This window comes from Nilaparvata lugens, chromosome 3 (assembly GCF_014356525.2).
Source record: "Nilaparvata lugens isolate BPH chromosome 3, ASM1435652v1, whole genome shotgun sequence".
Classification (NCBI taxonomy): Eukaryota; Metazoa; Arthropoda; class Insecta; order Hemiptera; family Delphacidae; genus Nilaparvata; species Nilaparvata lugens.
Genome location: NC_052506.1, coordinates 38,143,112 through 38,163,457, shown reverse-complemented (window position 1 = coordinate 38,163,457; position 20,346 = coordinate 38,143,112). Strand labels below are relative to the sequence as shown.

The following is a 20,346-nucleotide window of genomic DNA, read 5'->3' as shown; positions in this document are numbered from 1 at the left end:
ATATTAATCTACAATGGTTTCAGTATAGAATCTATACTCTAATTACTCAGCATCTTGACGATTGGTGACGTTACCAAACTATTATTGCATTATATTACTCAAATAATAGATTACATTTGAGAGCATCAATATGAAACCACCTCATACTTGCTCTATACTTGAGGGATATGGGATAGTGTACTATACTGAGTATACTGAGTAGTGGTATACTAAGTAGTACCTTGGTATATTTGAGAGATTATACAAAGTACAATTATTATTATTATTATTACTATTATTGTCATTTGTTACGTGAAGCCACAAAGCTGAGCAGAGCTCAAGTGGCATGTAACATGTCATGAACATTTTTCTATGCAAAGTGTATGCATCTGTATAAACTCAAAGTATGAAGGCACCAAAACATTCCTCCATTGTATAGGGACACGCTTCCACAAGTACATTAGTAATTGAAGACAAGAAAAGCCAATGACTACCACATAATCGTATTCTTTCAGGTAGACAATTGAAGAGCTTCAGTCCCGAATAATATGGTCCTTTTTCCAAAAGTGTCAGTCTGTGAGCGGGGTACTGATATACAGCTAAACTCTTTGCTCTTGTGCTATAGCCATGGCAAACTACATTTCCTTCAAATCTCTCTGAATTTCTGAAGACAAAATTTACAGTCTCAAGGAAGTGCAATTCTGGGACCGTGAGAAACCTGTATTTTCTAAAAATGGGCCTACATGAATTGGATGGCCGCAAGCCCTCCAAAACACGAACAGCTTTCTTTTGCTTCTTAAATATTTTATATAAATTATTTTTACTACCGTATTCCCCCAAAAGAAGATGCTGTAGCGTATTAGGGCTAAAAAATATCCATGATACACCTTCTGAGCTGTCTTTATAGTGGATGCTGTCCTCACAGTTCTCAGTGCAAAAAGTGCATGATAGAGCTGTTTTATAAGTTTTTCCAAGTGTTTATCCCATTTCATATTTTTTTGCAATTCCACTCCAAGAAAACTAGTCACTTCAACAGACAAGCACTCCCTCCCATTTGAAGCATTCAGATTTGAAGGTTCAGCATGATGTCCCGTCACGGCAAACCTGATATAGTTGGATCTAGTCAGATTCAACTTCAATGCATTATGACCAAACCAATTGTTGAGTTGATGCATAGCCGTTTGTAATAATATGTCAGTTTAAATTTGCATTATTTTTCTTCAAGGTAGGTAATGAATACGTGAAATTGACTATCCATTTTATCCATCACTCAAAAGCTTCAAAATATTTATGTTTCCAGTGTAAATATTTTATTTGAATTATTCATATTGCACAGTTTTTTAATGATATGAACTGCGCCCTCTCATCGGACAGAATTCTCCTTGCTGGGTAGGACCAAGTAATTTTCTTCAATGTGTTTTAGTCTCGCTTTTGAAATATGTTGAATTTGTTTTTCTTGGTAGCCTCATGAGAAAATATCTTTACCATCTCTTCAGAAAAAAAATCTCTTCTGATACTAGATTAGTTGTTGTTGGTTATCCATCTTGTTTTCACTATTATTATTACTATCGTATTTCATAAAACTTTAAAGTGAAAACACACTCACATTCTTTGATGTGGCGACGTTAGTTTTGTGCTGGTACGTGAGTGTTTTTTCACTTAAAAGTTCTATGAAATACGATAATAATACTAGATGATTAATAGCATATTCTCATTAATATGTTTTGTTTTATTCTTTGAATGATTGTTGTTTGATATCTTAATTTTTTATTAATTTAATTGTTATTCTCAACTGATTCTTTGTTTTTTCATCTCAATTAATTGATGGTATTTCTTGTTCAGCTGAAAGGATCGGACTCATCGATGCACGCGCACTCGACTGGTGAGGAAAGCAACTCGAGCGACACGGCACTCAGCGATCGAGGAGGCCTCGGTGGGGGGGTGGGCTCAGGCATCGACCTCGTCACACCCAAGTCCGAGCCGCAGGAGTACTCCAGCGACCACCACAACTCACACAACAACAGTCTCATCCTGGACCCATCCAGGAATCCAAACTTTCCTGCCGCTCTCCTTGGACTACCTGGTAAACTATGTTCATATTGCCCCAATAGCACTGCATCTATGACAATGGTTGTAACAAATGGTTGTAAAAGTAAAGAAAAAAGGTAATACAGTGTAAAATGAAATACCACCAGATAAGATGAAAATAGTCTTATACGGAAAGCGGTCCCTAGACGCTTCATAGCGTCTAAATCCCTATCATAAAACGTTGATGAGAATAATGTTGCAATATTCTTACTCTTCATCACTTGACACTCGTACTGTATGCATCTTTGCAGGAACCTTCCTTTAAGCGGATTCTAGACTGTCAATATATTAGTACAATATCATACGTACCTACGTATAACATCAGGCCACACAACTAGAATAAAACCTATTTTATGACGTGGTCTGATGTTATACGTACGGTACGTATGCTATAGTACAATAATATTGACACTGCTTGAAGGAGGGTCCCTGCAAAGTTTAATACCCAGAGCACAGAGTAAGAGTGTTTTGTGATTGGATTAGAAATATTGCAAGATTATTCTCATTTACCTTTTATGATACGCTTTATAGTTATAAGACAATTTTACTTCTTGACGTATTATGGCTATCTAGTCTGCATAACTATTCAGATTAAATTGACCAAGTTGTTGGTTACTCGGATTCCCTGGAAGACTAAGTGGATTATTCTCATCAACCTATCAATTACCAATTGCTCTAAAATGACTGTTTTCAAGTAGTCTTTCAAACAATTAGAATTACATTTGGGAAGCTGTTGGCTAAGCGTTCAGCGCCTTATCTGTTGACTCAGTAAATTCAATTCTAAGAACCATAGATGATAAAGTATGCCCAAAAATCTTACCTATAATACGGTAGAAATGTATTAATGTTGTTGTAAATAATATTGTTTTTTATGTAACATCACTGAAAGATGATATAAGTGAGGAGTGATTGGTGAATGTCTTGGACGAGATTTTTCTTTTTTAATCTTTTGTATATTATTTATTCATCTCTCATCGTCATCCGCCTCACATTATTCACAATTGTAGGACTCATGTAGGGATCGTCTTTTGTTAAAAATATAATTTAAAAAATTAGTATCATATTAGTAAATAAATTACAAGTTTGACGCGGTAACTCGGATTCATGATGAAACCGAATAAAAAATAGTCTCTTACTTTCAAGTTGAATTTTATAAGGTTTCAGTGGTAATGGTAGTTGATTATATTTACAAGCAGTATCAATTACTGAGACTACGAACATCGTAATAATACTGAACGTCACTATTAAAAATGAAGGTATTAAAGTACAGGAAGACATTATATATTACTCATGCTTTTGAATAAATGGTTGTATTCCAAAGTACGAATTGTTGAAAAAACCAAGCACTCAAGCTCACAAACTAATAATCTAATAATAAAATCACAATGTTTTCTTTACTATCAAAATATGCATTTCCGCTTTTGTATTATTTGATGTTAACTATTTTCTAAACTGTTTCTATTCTCTATTCGACTGTGATGTTTCAAACTTTTCTCTGTCTGCCTTACAGGAATTCCTGGACTATTACCGGGGCCCTCTGGAATGCACAACAACTCTCAGGATAACAACTTTGGTAAGTAAAGACATGATTTTCTCTTGTTTCTCAGTCCCCCAGTTCTCCTTACGAATTTTGCTTCAAGGTAAATTCAACTAAATGAAAGAGAATGAGCAAAGATTTCAAAAATCAATGATTAAACCTTGAAGTATGTTTGCTCACTCTCGTGTTCATTACACACTTGTGAGTGTTTCACCTTAGCCTATTGCTCTCTACTTCGAAAAAGTGCACGAATTATATTTCTACCCTATTTCTACATTGGAAATTCAGTATGATCAAATGTTCACAGTACCATTAATAATAATTATGTATAGACCTCTTAATATTCATCTATTCATTCATAATTTTCATATGATAGATCTTTCCATCTGTCAATTAATTTTCATTACCTTATAACATATTGATTAAAAATTTTGTACTACTGTCTCTGGTGGAAGTACAATATTTCTTGAATAAATACTATCCCTAACTTACAATGAGATTTTCATTCGTTTTCATATGTTGAAGCTTATCGTGAACCACAAAAGTACCTTCATAATATTCCTCATTTTCAAAATTGTTCTACTCATGATAGGAATGACAATTACATCCAAAATTGAATGAGTTATATAATTAATTATACACCATTGTCTTAGATATACAAGAATTTTTGATTTAGTTATTGACCAAAATGAAATTATTCACTTTTTGAAAGAAAGTTACTCAATGTGCTATAATTTTTATGTTTTTTTTTTTTTGTTAGTAGTAGACTAGACTAACATATAACAATGTAAGATGTTCTTCTATTGTGAATGTAGTTCAACATTATCAAGAAAATGAATACCTTTCTATTCAATTTTTCAAAGTGGTGATGTTACTTTAAAACACATGAGGTATTATTGAATTTTATATGTTGTTAGCCATAATTTATGCACATGTCCACTTAAGCTACTCAGTTAAAATACTATACACACAATTGATTCGGTACAAAATTAATTTATATTGCGATAATCATTTAATGAATAATCTGTGTGAATTATACTATTTATTCACCACAAGATTTCTAATCATATTGAGATGGCATAAGCTGAATTCATAATACTCATTGTCATTTGTACTGTATATCTGTATTCAAAAATTAATATTTTCAGAATTTGAAGGGCTTTATTATGTTAGGAGCCATACATCTGCTCTAGAATACTTTAAAGATTCAAATATTTAAAAATATCTTCCAAGGAATTATTGTGAAGACTTTTTTAATTCTATATCGTCACCAACTGTCACCTTCAGTGTAAACTCTATAAAATGTTATAATATTGTTGATATCAAGTGAAATAGGCCTACATGATCACATCATTCTCCCTTCTCACAAGTTTGATAGCTTTGGAGTAATGTCGTTGTCAGTGGGGATGTTAAGATGTGACAATGTAGATAAAATTTTGTACACTCATATATCTTCACGATTTAAATCCCGGGAATGCCATAGGCGTTTTTATAATATGGCTGCATTGTATCAAGCACTGTATAGCACTTTATTCTATTGTGGAACAGTCTCCTACTTGTAGTAAAATTGCAGATAGAAATTGGTCATCATTGATTATCATTTCTATAAAATTCAAAGTGGATTATAGAATTTATCAATCCGGTTCAATCATTATCTTTTCATACACTTTGATGCTAGGATAGCTCCTAGGCGCTGTTGCATTATATTTCGAGATGTGTTCATTGTAGAACGGTCAAGTCCTTGTAATTTCATATTGGTACCATTGTTGATTAAACTTTGTTTTATCAGTATGTGGGCGGGGAGCGCACTGATATTTCACTCTGAATTGCAGTGAGGTGGTTTTGATTTAGAATAAATTGGAGTGTTTGTTTTTAATAGTAGGCTTGTCGAATAAATTTAAATTAATCAATTCAAGTTGAATTCAAAGCATTAACGATCTGAACGAACATAATCTGACAACTCAGTTCTAGTGTTATATTTTATACATTTCATCATGGAGACCAAGTGTTGATATCCAACTTTTAATACAACATATTAATTCTGAGGTCAGCTCCCAAGTGTCATCTCTCCAAACATATCAATTCGAGATAGTACCCTGACCTTTACGTACGTTCGGAACAAAATAGAAGTGATGAATTTGAGCATTTTAGTGTGTGCAGTGTTGGCTGTTGTAGTGTTGTGCGTGTGACGTAGTGGTGGCGCTAGTGCAGTGAAGTGGTGGGGTTCCAGGGGCGGTGGGTGTCGGGGGCGGAGGCGGCGGCTGGATGACGGTAGAGGCGGCACTCGGAGGAGGAGGCGGCGGCGGCAGCTGGGATGCGATGATGGACGGTAGACGTGGCAACGCCGCCGCCAAGCCGGTCTGCCCTGAGTGCGGCAACGTCTACAGCAACAACTCCAACCTGAAGCAGCACATTGCCAACGTTCATGCGCCCACCCAGCACTGGGAGTCGTGCCACGTGTGCTTGAAGCAGTTCAAGACCAAACAGTATCTCCAGGTGCATCTGCTCGCCACGCACGGCATTCGCCAGCGCCGTACCTGTCCGCCCTACTACCTGGGCTCCACCTCGCACTCCACCAATTGATCCACTAAACAACCCATCCATTTCTAGTGCTTGGTGTAACATGTGCGCGGTTCCTAATCAAGTATGCAGCCAATGGAGTGTGAAGCTTCAAGTGTAAATATGAAACTTTGGAAATTTGGACAGAAAAACTTGAACTAAGCTAATAAGTTTTGTTAGGTTCTGTAAAAAAATGTCCAACGCATTGTGCTTCAATACTATTTGCTATGGTTATATAACTCTCAACCTATTATTTCTTCATGTTGGGTAACATCATTTAGAATTCAGACTTATGTTCATCTAATGTTGGTTATCATCATCATTTTACAATTCAGACATATTGTTCAGGATATTATGAAGTTTTGATTCAAATGAACTTTTCACTTGTATATTTAAATCTTTGAAGACATGTTGACAGTTACATATACTTAGTTTGAAAAGTTAGGAAGAAGAGACGTTCCAAAATAATATGTATTTTATTGAATCGCAAGATGTCTGATCAGCCAAGCTATCAAGTCATCGTGTCATGAATTTCTATGAAGTTCACTGATTTATGTCTAATTTCACTGTTCAAATCCTGATTGTGATTAATGTCTCAATAATTCATTTACATGGCTTAGAGGCAATTTTTTAAATTTTTGGATCATAAGGTGTCTGATACTTTGGTGAAATTAGTGGTGGGAATTTTCAAAACAGTATTGTAGAGATGGCTTGGCATTGGCACATGACTATTGTTGGGGTAACAAAATAATTAGAATTTAGACTTATTGATTCAAGATACTATGAGACTCTTGTTTGAAATAAATGTCTCGCTCATTACAGATTTTCCATCTCCATCTCATGAATTGTTGCTCTATCGACTCATGGTTGGAATACAAATAGATGATAGAAATTCATTGAATCACGTTTCATGCTATTCATGACCGTTGAAGATGAATATGGAAATACTTTGAGAACCAACAGTGAAGCTAGAAGAGCTGTAAAGAATAGATGTTGAGATATTGATAATTATTTTATTCTGGCGTTGAATGTAGAAAGAATTGGTATTCAAATTTATTAACTGCCGAAGAACAATATCATGTACTCAAGGTCTGAAATTACTTGATTCTTGTACACTTTGTCACATTCTCCTCTAGTGATGTGAACTGATGAATTATTATCGATTGATTGAATATGTTCTAATATTGTCAGTTGAACAGGTCCCTGGTTCAGGAATAAATTGTTTGAGAAACTCAAGCAAGTGGCTGAATTTTCAAAGTGAATTTATGAAACTAGAAGTTGTGGATCAAGAGTAACTCTTGTTTTAGTAGTTGAAATCAATACAACCATAGAGTAAAGATAGGTATATTTATCTCTGGTACAACTCTCGGCAGTGCATTCTTGAAACTTGAATCATTTTCTAATCAGTGAGACATTGTGTTGGGACATTTGCAATCAGGCTCTCCAATCAGTGTGATATAGTGTTTTTCAAACTGAAATGAGCAGTTATTGAATTAGCAATGCGGTTTGTGCGTGTGTGTGAGTGTGCTGTGTGCTATAGCGGAGTGCATTGCGTGGCTGCATTCCAGGGGTGGGCCAGTCGCAGTCGGAGACGAAGCCGGTGTGCATGGAGTGCGGTCGCGTCTACAGCAGCGTCAGCAACCTGAAGCAGCACATGGCCAACGTGCATGCGACCTCGCCGCACTGGGAGCCGTGTCCCGTCTGCGGCAAGCACTTCAAGACGCGCCAATACCTGTTCAACCATCTGCTGCAGACGCACGGCATCCGGCAGCGGGCAAGTCGCATGCCTCTGCCGCCGCCGCCACCGCCGCATCTCAGCCAGTCGCACCAGTCGTATCCCGTTCCTCCCTCCCAACAGATGCTCCCTCCCGACCAGCAGCGCTCTCTGTCGTCCGCCGTCGAACAATGCCTCGAAATACTCACCTATACGCCAAAGACTACTGCCGGCAATAATTAAAATATGTACTAAGTTTCTTCTGCTGTGGATGATGTCCACATGAGCTCTAGGCTTGCGTGGGTAATGTGACGGATGATAATGAGAGATGATTGAACCTACCTGTGGGTAATAAGATGGGTGATGATGATGATGTTGAGAGATGTTTGGACCCACCTATGAATGGATGAAGGATATGTTTGAATTCAATTCTAATTTGAAAGTTTATTACCGGATGGTTGTCAGCTGCGAAGTTATAGATTCCTCACTATATCATCATGTATAGCTTTTTCTGTTTGGTTGACATTGACAACTTCATAAAACTCTGAAGTTTCGTTTTTCCTCACAGTCAATTGATTGCTTGTTCGAGGACATGGATGTAACCGAGTATCTGCTCTATAATTGCTGCTATCAAGTATCAAGTGTGGTTCCCTTCCACTGATTGCTTTGTGAACACAATGTTTGGTTGCAAGAAAATATATTGCTCGACTGTTGCTGGACTGTTGCTCACCAGTTTCACGTTGCCAGCTTTTATGTTGTAAAAGATTCACTTCTCTAAACACTCGACAGTTTTTGAATGGTGTTGCAATGAAGTCTGTTCTGTTGAAATAGAGACTGTTGTTTTCCAAATCACTGTAAATAAATAGCTCGCCGTATGAAGTTTTGAAATTGAGAGAATCCTATGTTTTTCAAATCACTGTAAATGGATTGCTAGCTATATGAAGTTGGAGATGACAAAGAGGTGTTTGAAAAGCCTTAAACTTGTAGGTGTTATGAGCAGGCATCAGCATATGAGGAAACTGTCGACAGAACAGCATTGACATACATGGCTTGTTCCGAGTACAATCTTGTCAAATATTCTTGTTTTTTGCTGACCACGATTACTTAGGATAATTTGAACTCTAAGGACAAATTGTGTTTCTACTAAATATTGCTATACAGATTATTATGTACATTCCATAGATATGATATATTATAGTTATATGATATATGATATGTCTGGTTCATGTCAAATATTATATCAAAAGTCCAATTTCACTATTATTCTTCGATTATACTCTGTTTTTCAAAGATACTGATTCGTACTAGAATAGATCCCACTGGAATATGATCTAATTTTACTCTTAATATTGATTCTGATATTATTGAGTTGAATGTTAGTGTATGCTAGTTAGTGTTGTTGGCTGATGAGGGGGGCCTCCTGTGTTGCAGGGGGAGGGCTCCCCTCATCCGGCTCCACCCCAGGCGCCGGTCCAATCTGTCCATACTGCGCGCGCACCTACAGCTCGCCAAGCAATCTGCGCCAGCATGTGTTGAATGTGCATGTGCACACGTCGCAGGACCAGTGGCACATCTGCGCCATCTGCGGCAAAAAGTGCAAGACCAAACACTACCTCATCAACCATCAGCTGCAGGCCCACGGTGTTCGCCAGCGACAGTCCAATTTGTTCTAGCCAATACAGTATTTTAGTATACAAGAGTACTCTTAAATTACATTGATGAAACAGTGATTACCACAGGAATACAACTGCAATAGTTTTCAGCATAGAATGTACGCTCGCAATAGCTTTTCATAAACAATATAAATATATAAAGTACACCTAGATTACTTCGATGAAACAGTAATCAAAACAGGAAAACCCGGAAAATAAAATAATAAATCCTTTCATAATAAGAAAACTGATGAAAATTCACAAAAATAACAGTATTTTTTGTTGAATTTAATGAGACAACAGCAAAAAAGTATAGGCTGTCATCAAAGGAATATAATAACCTTGCCACAGGAATACAGCTGCATTAGTTTCTCACTATAGAATATAATATTATATTGTACACATAGAGTACATTAACGAAACAGTGATCAAAACAGGGATTACTCCGAAAAATAGAAAAATAACCAATTTATTGATATTTTTTTTTAAAAATAACAATTTTTCATGTTGGATATACTGAGACTGCAAAAGCGTATAGGCTACCATAAAAGAATATAAAGAGTAAGCCTTGGAGATTGGAGATTCACTAGATTAATTTTTTGAGCTACAAAGTCTTGTCTCAAAAATACATTTACAAACAATAGTATTTTAGTATACAATATACATGGGATCATAGATTAGTCCACCTAGTAAATTGAACCAATCATTGCAATAACAGAAGCAAGAACTATAGACTATAAATAAAATTTATCAATAGAAAAAAACAATAGGAACTGAAAAAAATTAAAAACCTTACAGTATTGTATGGTATGATAAATTCACTGTTACAACAGCATCAACAGTATAGGATAGGATTTAAAATCTACTTTAAAATGAATACTTAACAGTGGCAAAGAGTAAGCTTTTTCACAAATATTACTAATTATTAAACTCAAGTGGATTGTTGAAAAATATTCTTAGAAATTTTCAATGAACTTTTGGTGATTAATTTAACATTGGTAGTTTGTTGATATACATTGGACTTGTTAGGAGTGAAATTTTTATTGATGTTGACGATGTGATCTCTTTTTCAAGGATCGATGTTTGATATCCATGTAATTCTTGAGAATTTGAAATGTGTGAATGAAGTATAACGACAGTCCATGTATTTGATCTCTATTTCTAGTGAATTGATCGTTTTATAGAGTTGAACAGGAAATTATGTTTGCCAATAGACATCAATAATATCATTGAAATTGTGATCTCACAAATAAATTATGTAGCCACAGTGGGATGAGTTGCAGAAGCTGTAGAGTTAGTTGATTGATAGGAATTATTTTTTAGTGATTTTTAGGAAATGTATTGGAGATACATATTTCAGTGTCTCAATTCCTATTGTTGCATCTATTGTAGTGCCTTGGGGTTCTAGTCGTCAAACCCATATGATACTGCTCGGGTCATTTTATCACACATTACTTTCCAACAGTTTTTGTCTCAAACACAATTTTTCCATAGTGAACTTTGATCTAATAGTAAGCACTCCATTTCTTCCTGGAACAAGCCTTCACTGATACTTGTCAATTATAATAATTATTAAGTTAGAGCTGACCTAATTCCAGACTGGCATTTGCACGTGATATTTTCATTGGAAAAATGTGCGCTAGTCCTAGTTTACTGGTTTTTTCCATTTATAGAATGTTCCAGTTCCACATTCCTATATTCTCTATCTAAGTTTTGAAAAAAATGATAGAAAATTATTCCATGAACGGTACGAAACATGCATTTACCAGCATGCCTGTATTATCATGAAAACATTGCTACACGTTAATAGGAGTATTCACCACATAAATCTGCCTGAAGTTAATGTTGAGAGTGAAAGCAGTTTAGAAAATTCTTGATATCCACCACAGAAATCCGCATAACGTTATGAAAGTATAGTATTCTAGTATTAAAGTATAGTTTTCTACGTTGTTTATTTTGGAAAGTTTTTTTAAATTATTTGTGATCGCTAATTTATGATTACATATTTTGAAAGGATGTGCAGACAAGATGACGATTTCAATAAATATTTTTATTTATTTCTAGTCAAAATTTAAAAGTTACTGTACCTATAAATTCAATTTATCTTTTGGTTGTAGATTGTGGAGACAAAATTCAATTTCAAGTAATTCAACATTATTTATGGGGATTTTACATTGGTACCAAATGTATTATACGTAGGACTTGATATTAGCACTATTATATTGGTCGAAAGTATTATTTTGAAAGCATTTGTATTGAAGCACAAGGTGAACTTAATTATTATAGGAAGTTAAGCTATTTATTATTTTGCTGTATATACATGATATTCATACATATTGTAAAAATATAGATTATAGTAATATATAATAATAACTTATGATTATATTTATAAATTGTATTACGGTAAACAGACGACACGCCTATAACTAAAAGCGAATATGGAATTTGTTTCCAATCACATTAATTTAAGATATACTTCGAAATACTATTAGGTTAGGGAGCTAGTATGAAATAAGATTATCATGTTATTTAGATCATTAGAAATTGACTGGTATTTGAATTGAGAAAATCAAACGAATGAAATTGTTTATAATATGAAAACTATTAAAGTTATGAAGCTATTAGGTACTTTCCCACGAAATTAATTACATAAATTATCAATTTTATATAAATACAAATGTTTAGAAGCTTCTGAAGAACTTAATATTTTGTTGAACTTAGTAGTGCGTTACATATCAAAACCCTAATCAATAGGATGCCTCTTCCTTCGTTATGAATATGTCAATACTACCTTACCTTAATACTAATCCACTCGATATCGAGCATTGCAAATCACAATGAACACTGGTACGGTAGTAGATTTGGCAACCGTAACCACTTCAATCTTACCTAGTGACATATGAAGCTTATTGAGTATTTACATGAATCATATTAATTTCAATTCATATGAATTTACTTAAAATTTATTTTAATGGATATTTAAAAGGAAATCATATTGAAAAATTATCGGTATTTTACATTTACAATAAAAATGAGCAGTCTCCAATAATCATATAAATGAACTATTGAGAAATCGAGAAATTAGTTTTTGTTTTTGACTACTACTTTAAAAAATAATATTCTCCAATATAAATTTCATATTTCATAAAATTTTGATATTTTCTTGCTTTAATAGATTTTTACATAGGCCTAAAGTTTTTGAGGTCTTGAAAGTCAGTTCCAAGAAACTCGTTTCAGTTGTTTGTCTACTATAGGCCTACTCGAAAAACCAATATAGAATATAACTTTCCAATATAGAATTTAACATTTTTGACCTATCTTTCATTGATTTCTACAGAAAGTTGTTGAGGTTTTGTAAGTGACAAGTGTAATGCCAATTGTAATGAAATGAAATTATATGACAACTATTGTAATGCTCGTGTAGCCTAGATAATATCTAGCTATAAATATTATAAATACTGAATATTATTTAGTAGGTTAGGTGAGCATGTGTGTGTGTGTGTGTGTGTGTGAGATTTGAGCCAGTGTTGGGTGGGTAGTGCGGTACTGTTGACTGATGGACGCGGGTGGGTTGCGTTGCGTTGCAGGTGGGTATGAGTGTCCTCTATGCGCGGCCATCTTGCCCGACCTGCTGACAGTGCGTGCCCACATCGACCACCATTACCCACGTGACTCGCCCACCTGTCCTGTGCCCACCTGCGCGCGCACCTTCGCGCACCCCAACTCTGTGCGCAACCACATGCGTCTCAAGCACTCCCAACAGTGGCTCAAAATGAAGAACCTCAAGTGGTGCTATAATGTGTAAACCTGCTGTTCATTTATAAAGCACACCCAATCTAAGAGAAAAAACTACCTATTCAATCTATTGGCAGCTAAGCAGAAGCGTGGGTCACTAAGTTTCAAATATAAAAATGATTATTTGTTATTCAATTCAGGTCTGGTTTCTAGCACAATTATTAAATCTAATGGACCATCAAACCAAATATATTCAATGGTCCATCAGATTTAATCAGTGCCTTCTGTTACTGTTTTTTGGTGTTATTAAATATAGTGATATATCCATAATGATACACTAGAATATTGTCTAATAATATCACGAACTCATTGGAACGTTACATAATATTGGAACACCTTTGATGTCTTCTTCAGTGTCTACTATTCGTAATATTATTAGACAATATCCTAGTGTTTTATTTTAATCAGTGCCCTCGAAGCCGGGCTTCATGGACTTGTGGTGTAACGACATAATGATTAAGCTATAATAGAAAGTTTTGCAAAATTTGATACACAGTACAGTAATGAAATATTTTATAGAGTGGAATTAGTGGAACGAACACTCATGAAATATTTATTAATCATCAGTAGTAGCAATGAGAAGACATTGTCGTTAGTAAATAACGTATTAAACAATACCTAATGAGATGAGTGAAATGGATATTATCAAACTAGACTTGACACTAAAAATGTACACACATGTTATCGCACTTCCCTGTATATTAAGCTTATTATTTTAAGCAATAGTGCAAACAGGTTATTTCAAATTGTTATTGTATATAGTTTCTTAATATTGACTCTACAATGATATCAATCCATTAATCCATACATTATTATCTCTTTTTTAAGAATGATAACTAATGAAATAAGTGTACGAAAAACTTGAGTGATCCATGTTTGTGCTCTCCATTGAACTTTTAATCTCTGGTGTAGTTTTTTTTAATTGCATACTTTTTCTTACAACGTTTACTGAATTGTACAAGTCGTCGTTGTTTTGTAAACTGATGCAAGGAAACTTCAATAATTATTTTTGATTGTCCCACTTAGAGGAAATATTTTTAGAATTAACATTTGTTTCGAAATTCAGACATAACCTCAATTATTTCTGTTATAATTTTCCACTCTACTACTATTTTTTCACATGCAGTGATATTTATTTCCAGAAATAAGAAATTTCTGAAAGATTTTTATTTTGATCCATTAGTAAGGATAAATATTCTAAAGGAAATATTACAGCTGAATATTTAATTATGAATACTACTCCCACCTTTACTGCATCACACTCATTCCTTCTCAGAATAATAATATTCACGCACTGGTTTACTTACGGAAATGATTGTAATGTTGTGATTATGAAATGTGGTGATACTAGTTTGTAAGATACCTATGTAATTTATATCGATAACATGAAACTTATCAATGTTTCAAGCACACCAGGGTGTGATGATTTTCTTAGTTGGAAACTTAATAAGACACCAAAGTAATTATTAGTTACTCTTTCATTTTTATTATTTTTAGAAATTTACCAGTTGCTTTTCTTTACAAAATTTGTATTAGAACGTCATGAATAGTTGTGTAAATAGTATAAGTTATATTTCATTCTAGCATTTACTTATTTTTTTACAGTAATATTATCAATGTATTGAAGTTACTGAAGATTACTAAATCAAATCTATACAAATATTTGCTGTTACTTTTCCGTATCAAAAATATTAATACAGTTCTAAAAGTTATTTTTACATCTACCAATGAAAAGTTTTGGAACAACTGTACTATAAGTTTTAACACTTTTTTCGGCAATGCAGATTTACTCACATTTCAATATGAGTATTATGTCATAGAATGAAACAAACTTAATAATGTATCAGTTCTCTCTGATTATGTATTGATATAACTGAATCTGTTAAAATGGATGTTACAAAAAGGAATTATTATTTAAAATTTGTTAGTATTGTATAGCTTTCGTTGTTCAATTTCTAATTTATCAAAATATTACTATGATATGTCTATTATCTACTATTATTTTGAAAGTCTAGTTTCTGAAAATGAAAATTTCAGTAAAATAGCAACTAATATATTTAATATATATTGCTTTTTTATTTTTGTACAGATATCAAGTCATATTTGTTAGTGGTGTAGATTTGTTATCTCCAGAAAAATGTTTTGCTCCTATTTTCTCAATTGATTTAGTTCTTTTGAATATTTGGTTGACCCATCTTGAGTATTACCTAAACATTATACTAATATTAACAGCATTTAGTTTAACATTAACATAGAATTCAACATCACTGTAATTATCGTAAGTTATTTGAATCATTGCCTATTTTTATACATAGCCATGCCTTCTATTCATTTATGTTCAATGTAGCTTCAATTAGATTCAATAAAGGTCTATATTGATAAATGTTTGTCACTTTTTCAAATTATACCTATAAATACCTATCATACAGTAGCTGTAATACCGTACTCTATATTGCTTTCTTCATTATCTGGAATTTATTATTGTTTTCAACAAGTTTCTTTTTTACAATAAAAAATTTTCAACAATCCCATACTGGAAAATTTGGAAATTTTCAGCTAATATTTTCATAAATGATTTGATGTAGGCCTAAATCAAGAAATTCATCGTCTTTCCAATGCTTCAAGATATGGAATACGGTATTGAAATGAAATGGATGGCATTGATGGAACGGGCTTGAAACACATCAAAAATGTTCAACTTTATTGCATGTTTTTAGAATAAAAGATATTAAACTTTTGCTGCATGCTTCCTATAGGCTACCAATGAAAGATTACTCAAACTGCCGAGTTTGGACTGGAGGGTTCATTCAATCCATTCTGATAAGATTAAGTGTGTAGAGTATATTATATTTCTTGGAATATTATTCATGCATCGATGTCTATCGAATGAGATAATACTTAGATTATGAATTTAACAATTTAATCTCAAAATAAATTGAATTGAATAAAGTGAATTGTCCTGATCTACAAATGAAATAATAATTTTTTGTAATTTTCACACATTGGATTCAATATTGTAGCTTATCATTCTAACTATACTAGCATAAACGTCTAGAGAAGTTTTCAATCTCATCCTAAATAGTATTGTATTGGGAAGCAGTTGTAAAGCAGATCTGTTTGTCTTCAAATTTCTCTCCACAATAATTGACATACTTCTCATGTTTCTAATTTTTTTTTAATATGGTCTGGTTTATAATGTTATGCTTCACAATTTGCCATATCATTTGAAGAGAAGCCTGATGGTAGCAATAATTTAAAAGACACAAACAGTCTTTAACAATATTTACATTCACCGATTTGTCGGCAGTTCGTTTAATTAGCTGTAGCTAGATTCACATCAAACTGTCAGCATTAATATAATAATAATAATAATAGGCTGATATAATTGATTATTTGCAAAAAATACATGAAATATACTCATTGATAATAGCCTACATGCATAGCCTGAATGCATTCATAATACAGCATTGGTTGAATGCGAAGCATTAATGTTGCTCATAAGGAATCCTTACACATTGGATACTTTCTTCTCCTTTTCAGGTTTATTGAAAATCTTAAAATGGTATATTTATTATCAAAACAAGGGTAAACATACGAACATAAAAGTAAGCATAATATTACAAACACATGTAGGAATTAGATAATCACAGTTCAACAGAATTTTATGTGTCTCACAAATTGATTTTTCTTTTTTGCGTAGTCTTTACTTTTATCTTTTTGTCTACCGTGTTCTTGATAGTTATGTGAGTGTTTGCTTTGTTGTTTAGTGTCTCGCCGAGGCCTGGACCTGATGCGAGTGCGCGCTACCGACCCGCGCCCATGTCCCAAGTGTGGCAAGATCTACCGTTCGGCGCACACCCTGCGCACACATCTCGAAGACAAGCACACAGTCTGCCCGGGTTACCGCTGCGTGCTCTGCGGCACCGTTGCCAAGTCGCGCAACTCGCTCCACTCGCACATGTCTCGGCAGCACCGCGGCATCAGCACCAAGGACCTGCCCGTGCTGCCCATGCCCTCGCCCTTCGACCCCGAACTCGCGTCCCGGCTGCTTGCCAAGGCTGGAGTCAAGGTTGGTACTCAACACTATTCTCAATCTGTTAGTACTTTAGGTCAAACATTTATTGCTAATCAGCCGAATTTGTGCTAGAATGTAATTAAATTTATAATTAGCAAAACATTCTCATAACACTTGTCTATCGAAGAGATTGTATTCAAGAAATAAAGTTAGAAAGAAATCTATGCTGTTCATTGTGTAATCAATTGATAATGTTCAGGGAGATCAACAGTGGTATGTTCTTGGAATTAATTTGTCTTGTTAGAGGGGAACTGTTGACAATAATTATCATGTATCAAGACCAGGACCTTCTATATACTACAGGAGTTGTATAGGAAGGCGCAGGTCCAGTATATAGGAAGTCCTTTTCAAGACAGAGATCTCTTTTTCAAAATTATAATTTTTATAAAGCTCATATCTCAATAAAGGTTTTTATCTTGCAGAATGCTTTAGTATCTTCCACTGTAGACGATTTGAGCCTCAAACTATTTTCAGGGGCTCGCTTTCAGAATAAACTTTGACGACAAAAATCGCCATACTTGACATACGAAACACTTTTTGTTGTAATCACAATTTTAACTTATAGTAACCATCTTATAGTGAGATGGTTCAGAAGTAACAATGTTTTTCGCCTCATGTACAGTTAGAATCTACTTTATTAAAAAATAAACTTTTTTCTTTAATATTATTTTCACTAAATTACATTTTTTCAGATATATATTACTACAATTATTATTTAACTTATTTATCTATTATTACTACCATTTAAATAAAATGTTTAATCATCTTTTATGTTCATGTTAAATTAAATGAAATCTTTTGGTACTCGTTGCTAGCACACAAACTAAGGTTTTGCTGGCAACGCTAATTAAATTTTAAGTTCAAATTTTATTTTTATTCTGTATACGTATGAAGTATTTGTTTTATTTATTATTGTTATCTTTATAATTGGCAAATAAATGATTTTGAATTTGATTTGATTTGAACTTAGATATAATTTTATTCATTCATAAAAAACATTGTAAATGAGATGTTTTTTACCAAGCGTAATATTTTGATGGAGTGAGACGAGAGTTATAAATACGATCAAATGAGTGATTTGAATAGGTGAATGAGTTTAATAATTGAAGTCCAATTTCCAAACGTTGAGGAAAATATTGAACATGTAAAGGGGTGATTTGAGTTTACAACTGTTTCTTCGACCCCGCCTAATTTAAAATGCATTGCTTATTTCCTAAAAAAATATTTTATTTAAACATTAACACTAGGTATCATAAACAAAATGTTTGTAAAATGTATGTGCCGAAATATACGTATAGAAGTTTGGTCAATTGTCAATGAGTGAATCAACTTTATTTATTTGCCGAGAATAAATTACAAGATAAAATTACATTGTTCTATACCATTCTTCACTTTATTTTTGCAATACTATACATTGTTTTAAAGTGCGTATTTGTTTGTTTTGAAAATGAATCAATTTTGCTTATCTCAAGACGTGAAACTCACAAGGTTTTTCTCTGAAAATATATTTTACGAGAAGCGTACTTATAAATTTTTACAACATAAAATTCGTAATTCGAAATTCAAATTCAAAAAATAAATAAACAACAAATACATCCCAAAAAGCAAATACAATAAATGTAATCGGTTCGCAATTGCACAGGTATCAGCAGCAGAGCTGCGAGCCCGGTCGTCTCCGACTGGACCGCCGCGCCGCTCCGACACGCGACTCGAGCTGAAGTCGTCCGGCAGCAGCGTGTGTGGCGGCGACGACCCTGAGGACCTCACCATGCACAACCACGCCGGCGCCGCGACGCATCGCTACGGCAGCCTCGAGGTGTCCGCGTTGTCGCCTCCGCCGCTCCTGCCGCCACATCCGCCATCCGCGCTCAAGGTAGGCCTACCTCAAAACACTCAATTTCCTCATTCCAATTAACATATTCTAAGATTCATCAATTCAACTCAAATGCATTCCTACTTAAGCATCAACCTAGTTAACATACGAAAGTATTTAAGGTATTGGCAATTTTTTATATAAAATTTATAATATTCAATTCCATTATGTAAGAAAATAGAAAGTATACATTTGAATACCTGTAATCCAATATTTGACAGTTTCAGATACTGAAATAACTCAATAAGTCCTTTTTTTAATAACTCACTACTAGCGCTCAAGTGTTACCTAATTTTGCCAGTAGAGCCAAAATTGTATTATTACTTTGGTTAATATTATCACCTTGTTAATTATATTGTGATGTATGCTTCTAAAATTTTGTACTTTTGTCAACTTTATTATTGTTATTATTTTGAGATTGGAGAAATGTCTGTAAAATTATTTGGCAAATAAATTTCAATTTCAATTATTTGGCAAATAAAATTTTAATTTAAATTTTGCATAGAAATACTGCCTTTTTAGTTGTATCTCAACTAAACTTGCAAGAGTTTATTATTCTCAATCACAAATTATAATGTATTGCTAGGATTTGCAAGATCCATTTCATACTACAGTATTTCCATAAATGGTCACATTGCAGTGTGGATGACAAGACCAACGTGGCCAATTCAGCTTGGCCAGTAACTTGGTGATAGTGTACACTTCAACTTTAATAGATCGTATTCATTAATGTTTAGTGAGATCCACTTGCAACGTCACAATTCTTTATTTTCTTCTTCTTGTCAGCCTTTTGCCACTGAGGTGGGGTCAGGTGGTGGCGTTTCGGGTCAGTCGCTTCCACGAGTCTCGGTCGTGAGCTTTGTTTGGTTTTAGTCCCTTCTCTGCAAGATCTTGAACTATACAATTTCCCTATTTCTTCCTAGTGCCTTCGACATCCAAGTGGTCGATCTTTTTTCCCCACATAATAAACGTGAGCATTCTTTATAAATAACATTAATATTCATCTCATTAAGCTAATAATTCTGACAGAATATAATTATGGCTCATATAATATGAGTGTTACATTGGTAGAAC

At 33.9% G+C, this 20,346-nt stretch overlaps 1 protein-coding gene across 4 annotated transcripts in view; it reads left to right on the top strand.

The window, feature by feature from the left end:
• LOC111054407 (protein abrupt) overlaps positions 1–20,346 on the top strand; it is a 45,378-nt gene that overhangs the window by 15,350 nt on the left and 9,682 nt on the right. For all 4 annotated transcript variants that reach the window (XM_022341447.2, XM_039423716.1, XM_039423718.1 and 1 more), the window contains exons 5-8: positions 1,822–2,062; positions 3,578–3,640; positions 17,092–17,393; positions 19,042–19,272. In XM_022341447.2, the coding sequence (XP_022197139.2) occupies positions 1,822–2,062; positions 3,578–3,640; positions 17,092–17,393; positions 19,042–19,272 (837 nt within the window). The remainder of the gene's footprint in view (positions 1–1,821; positions 2,063–3,577; positions 3,641–17,091; positions 17,394–19,041; positions 19,273–20,346) is intronic.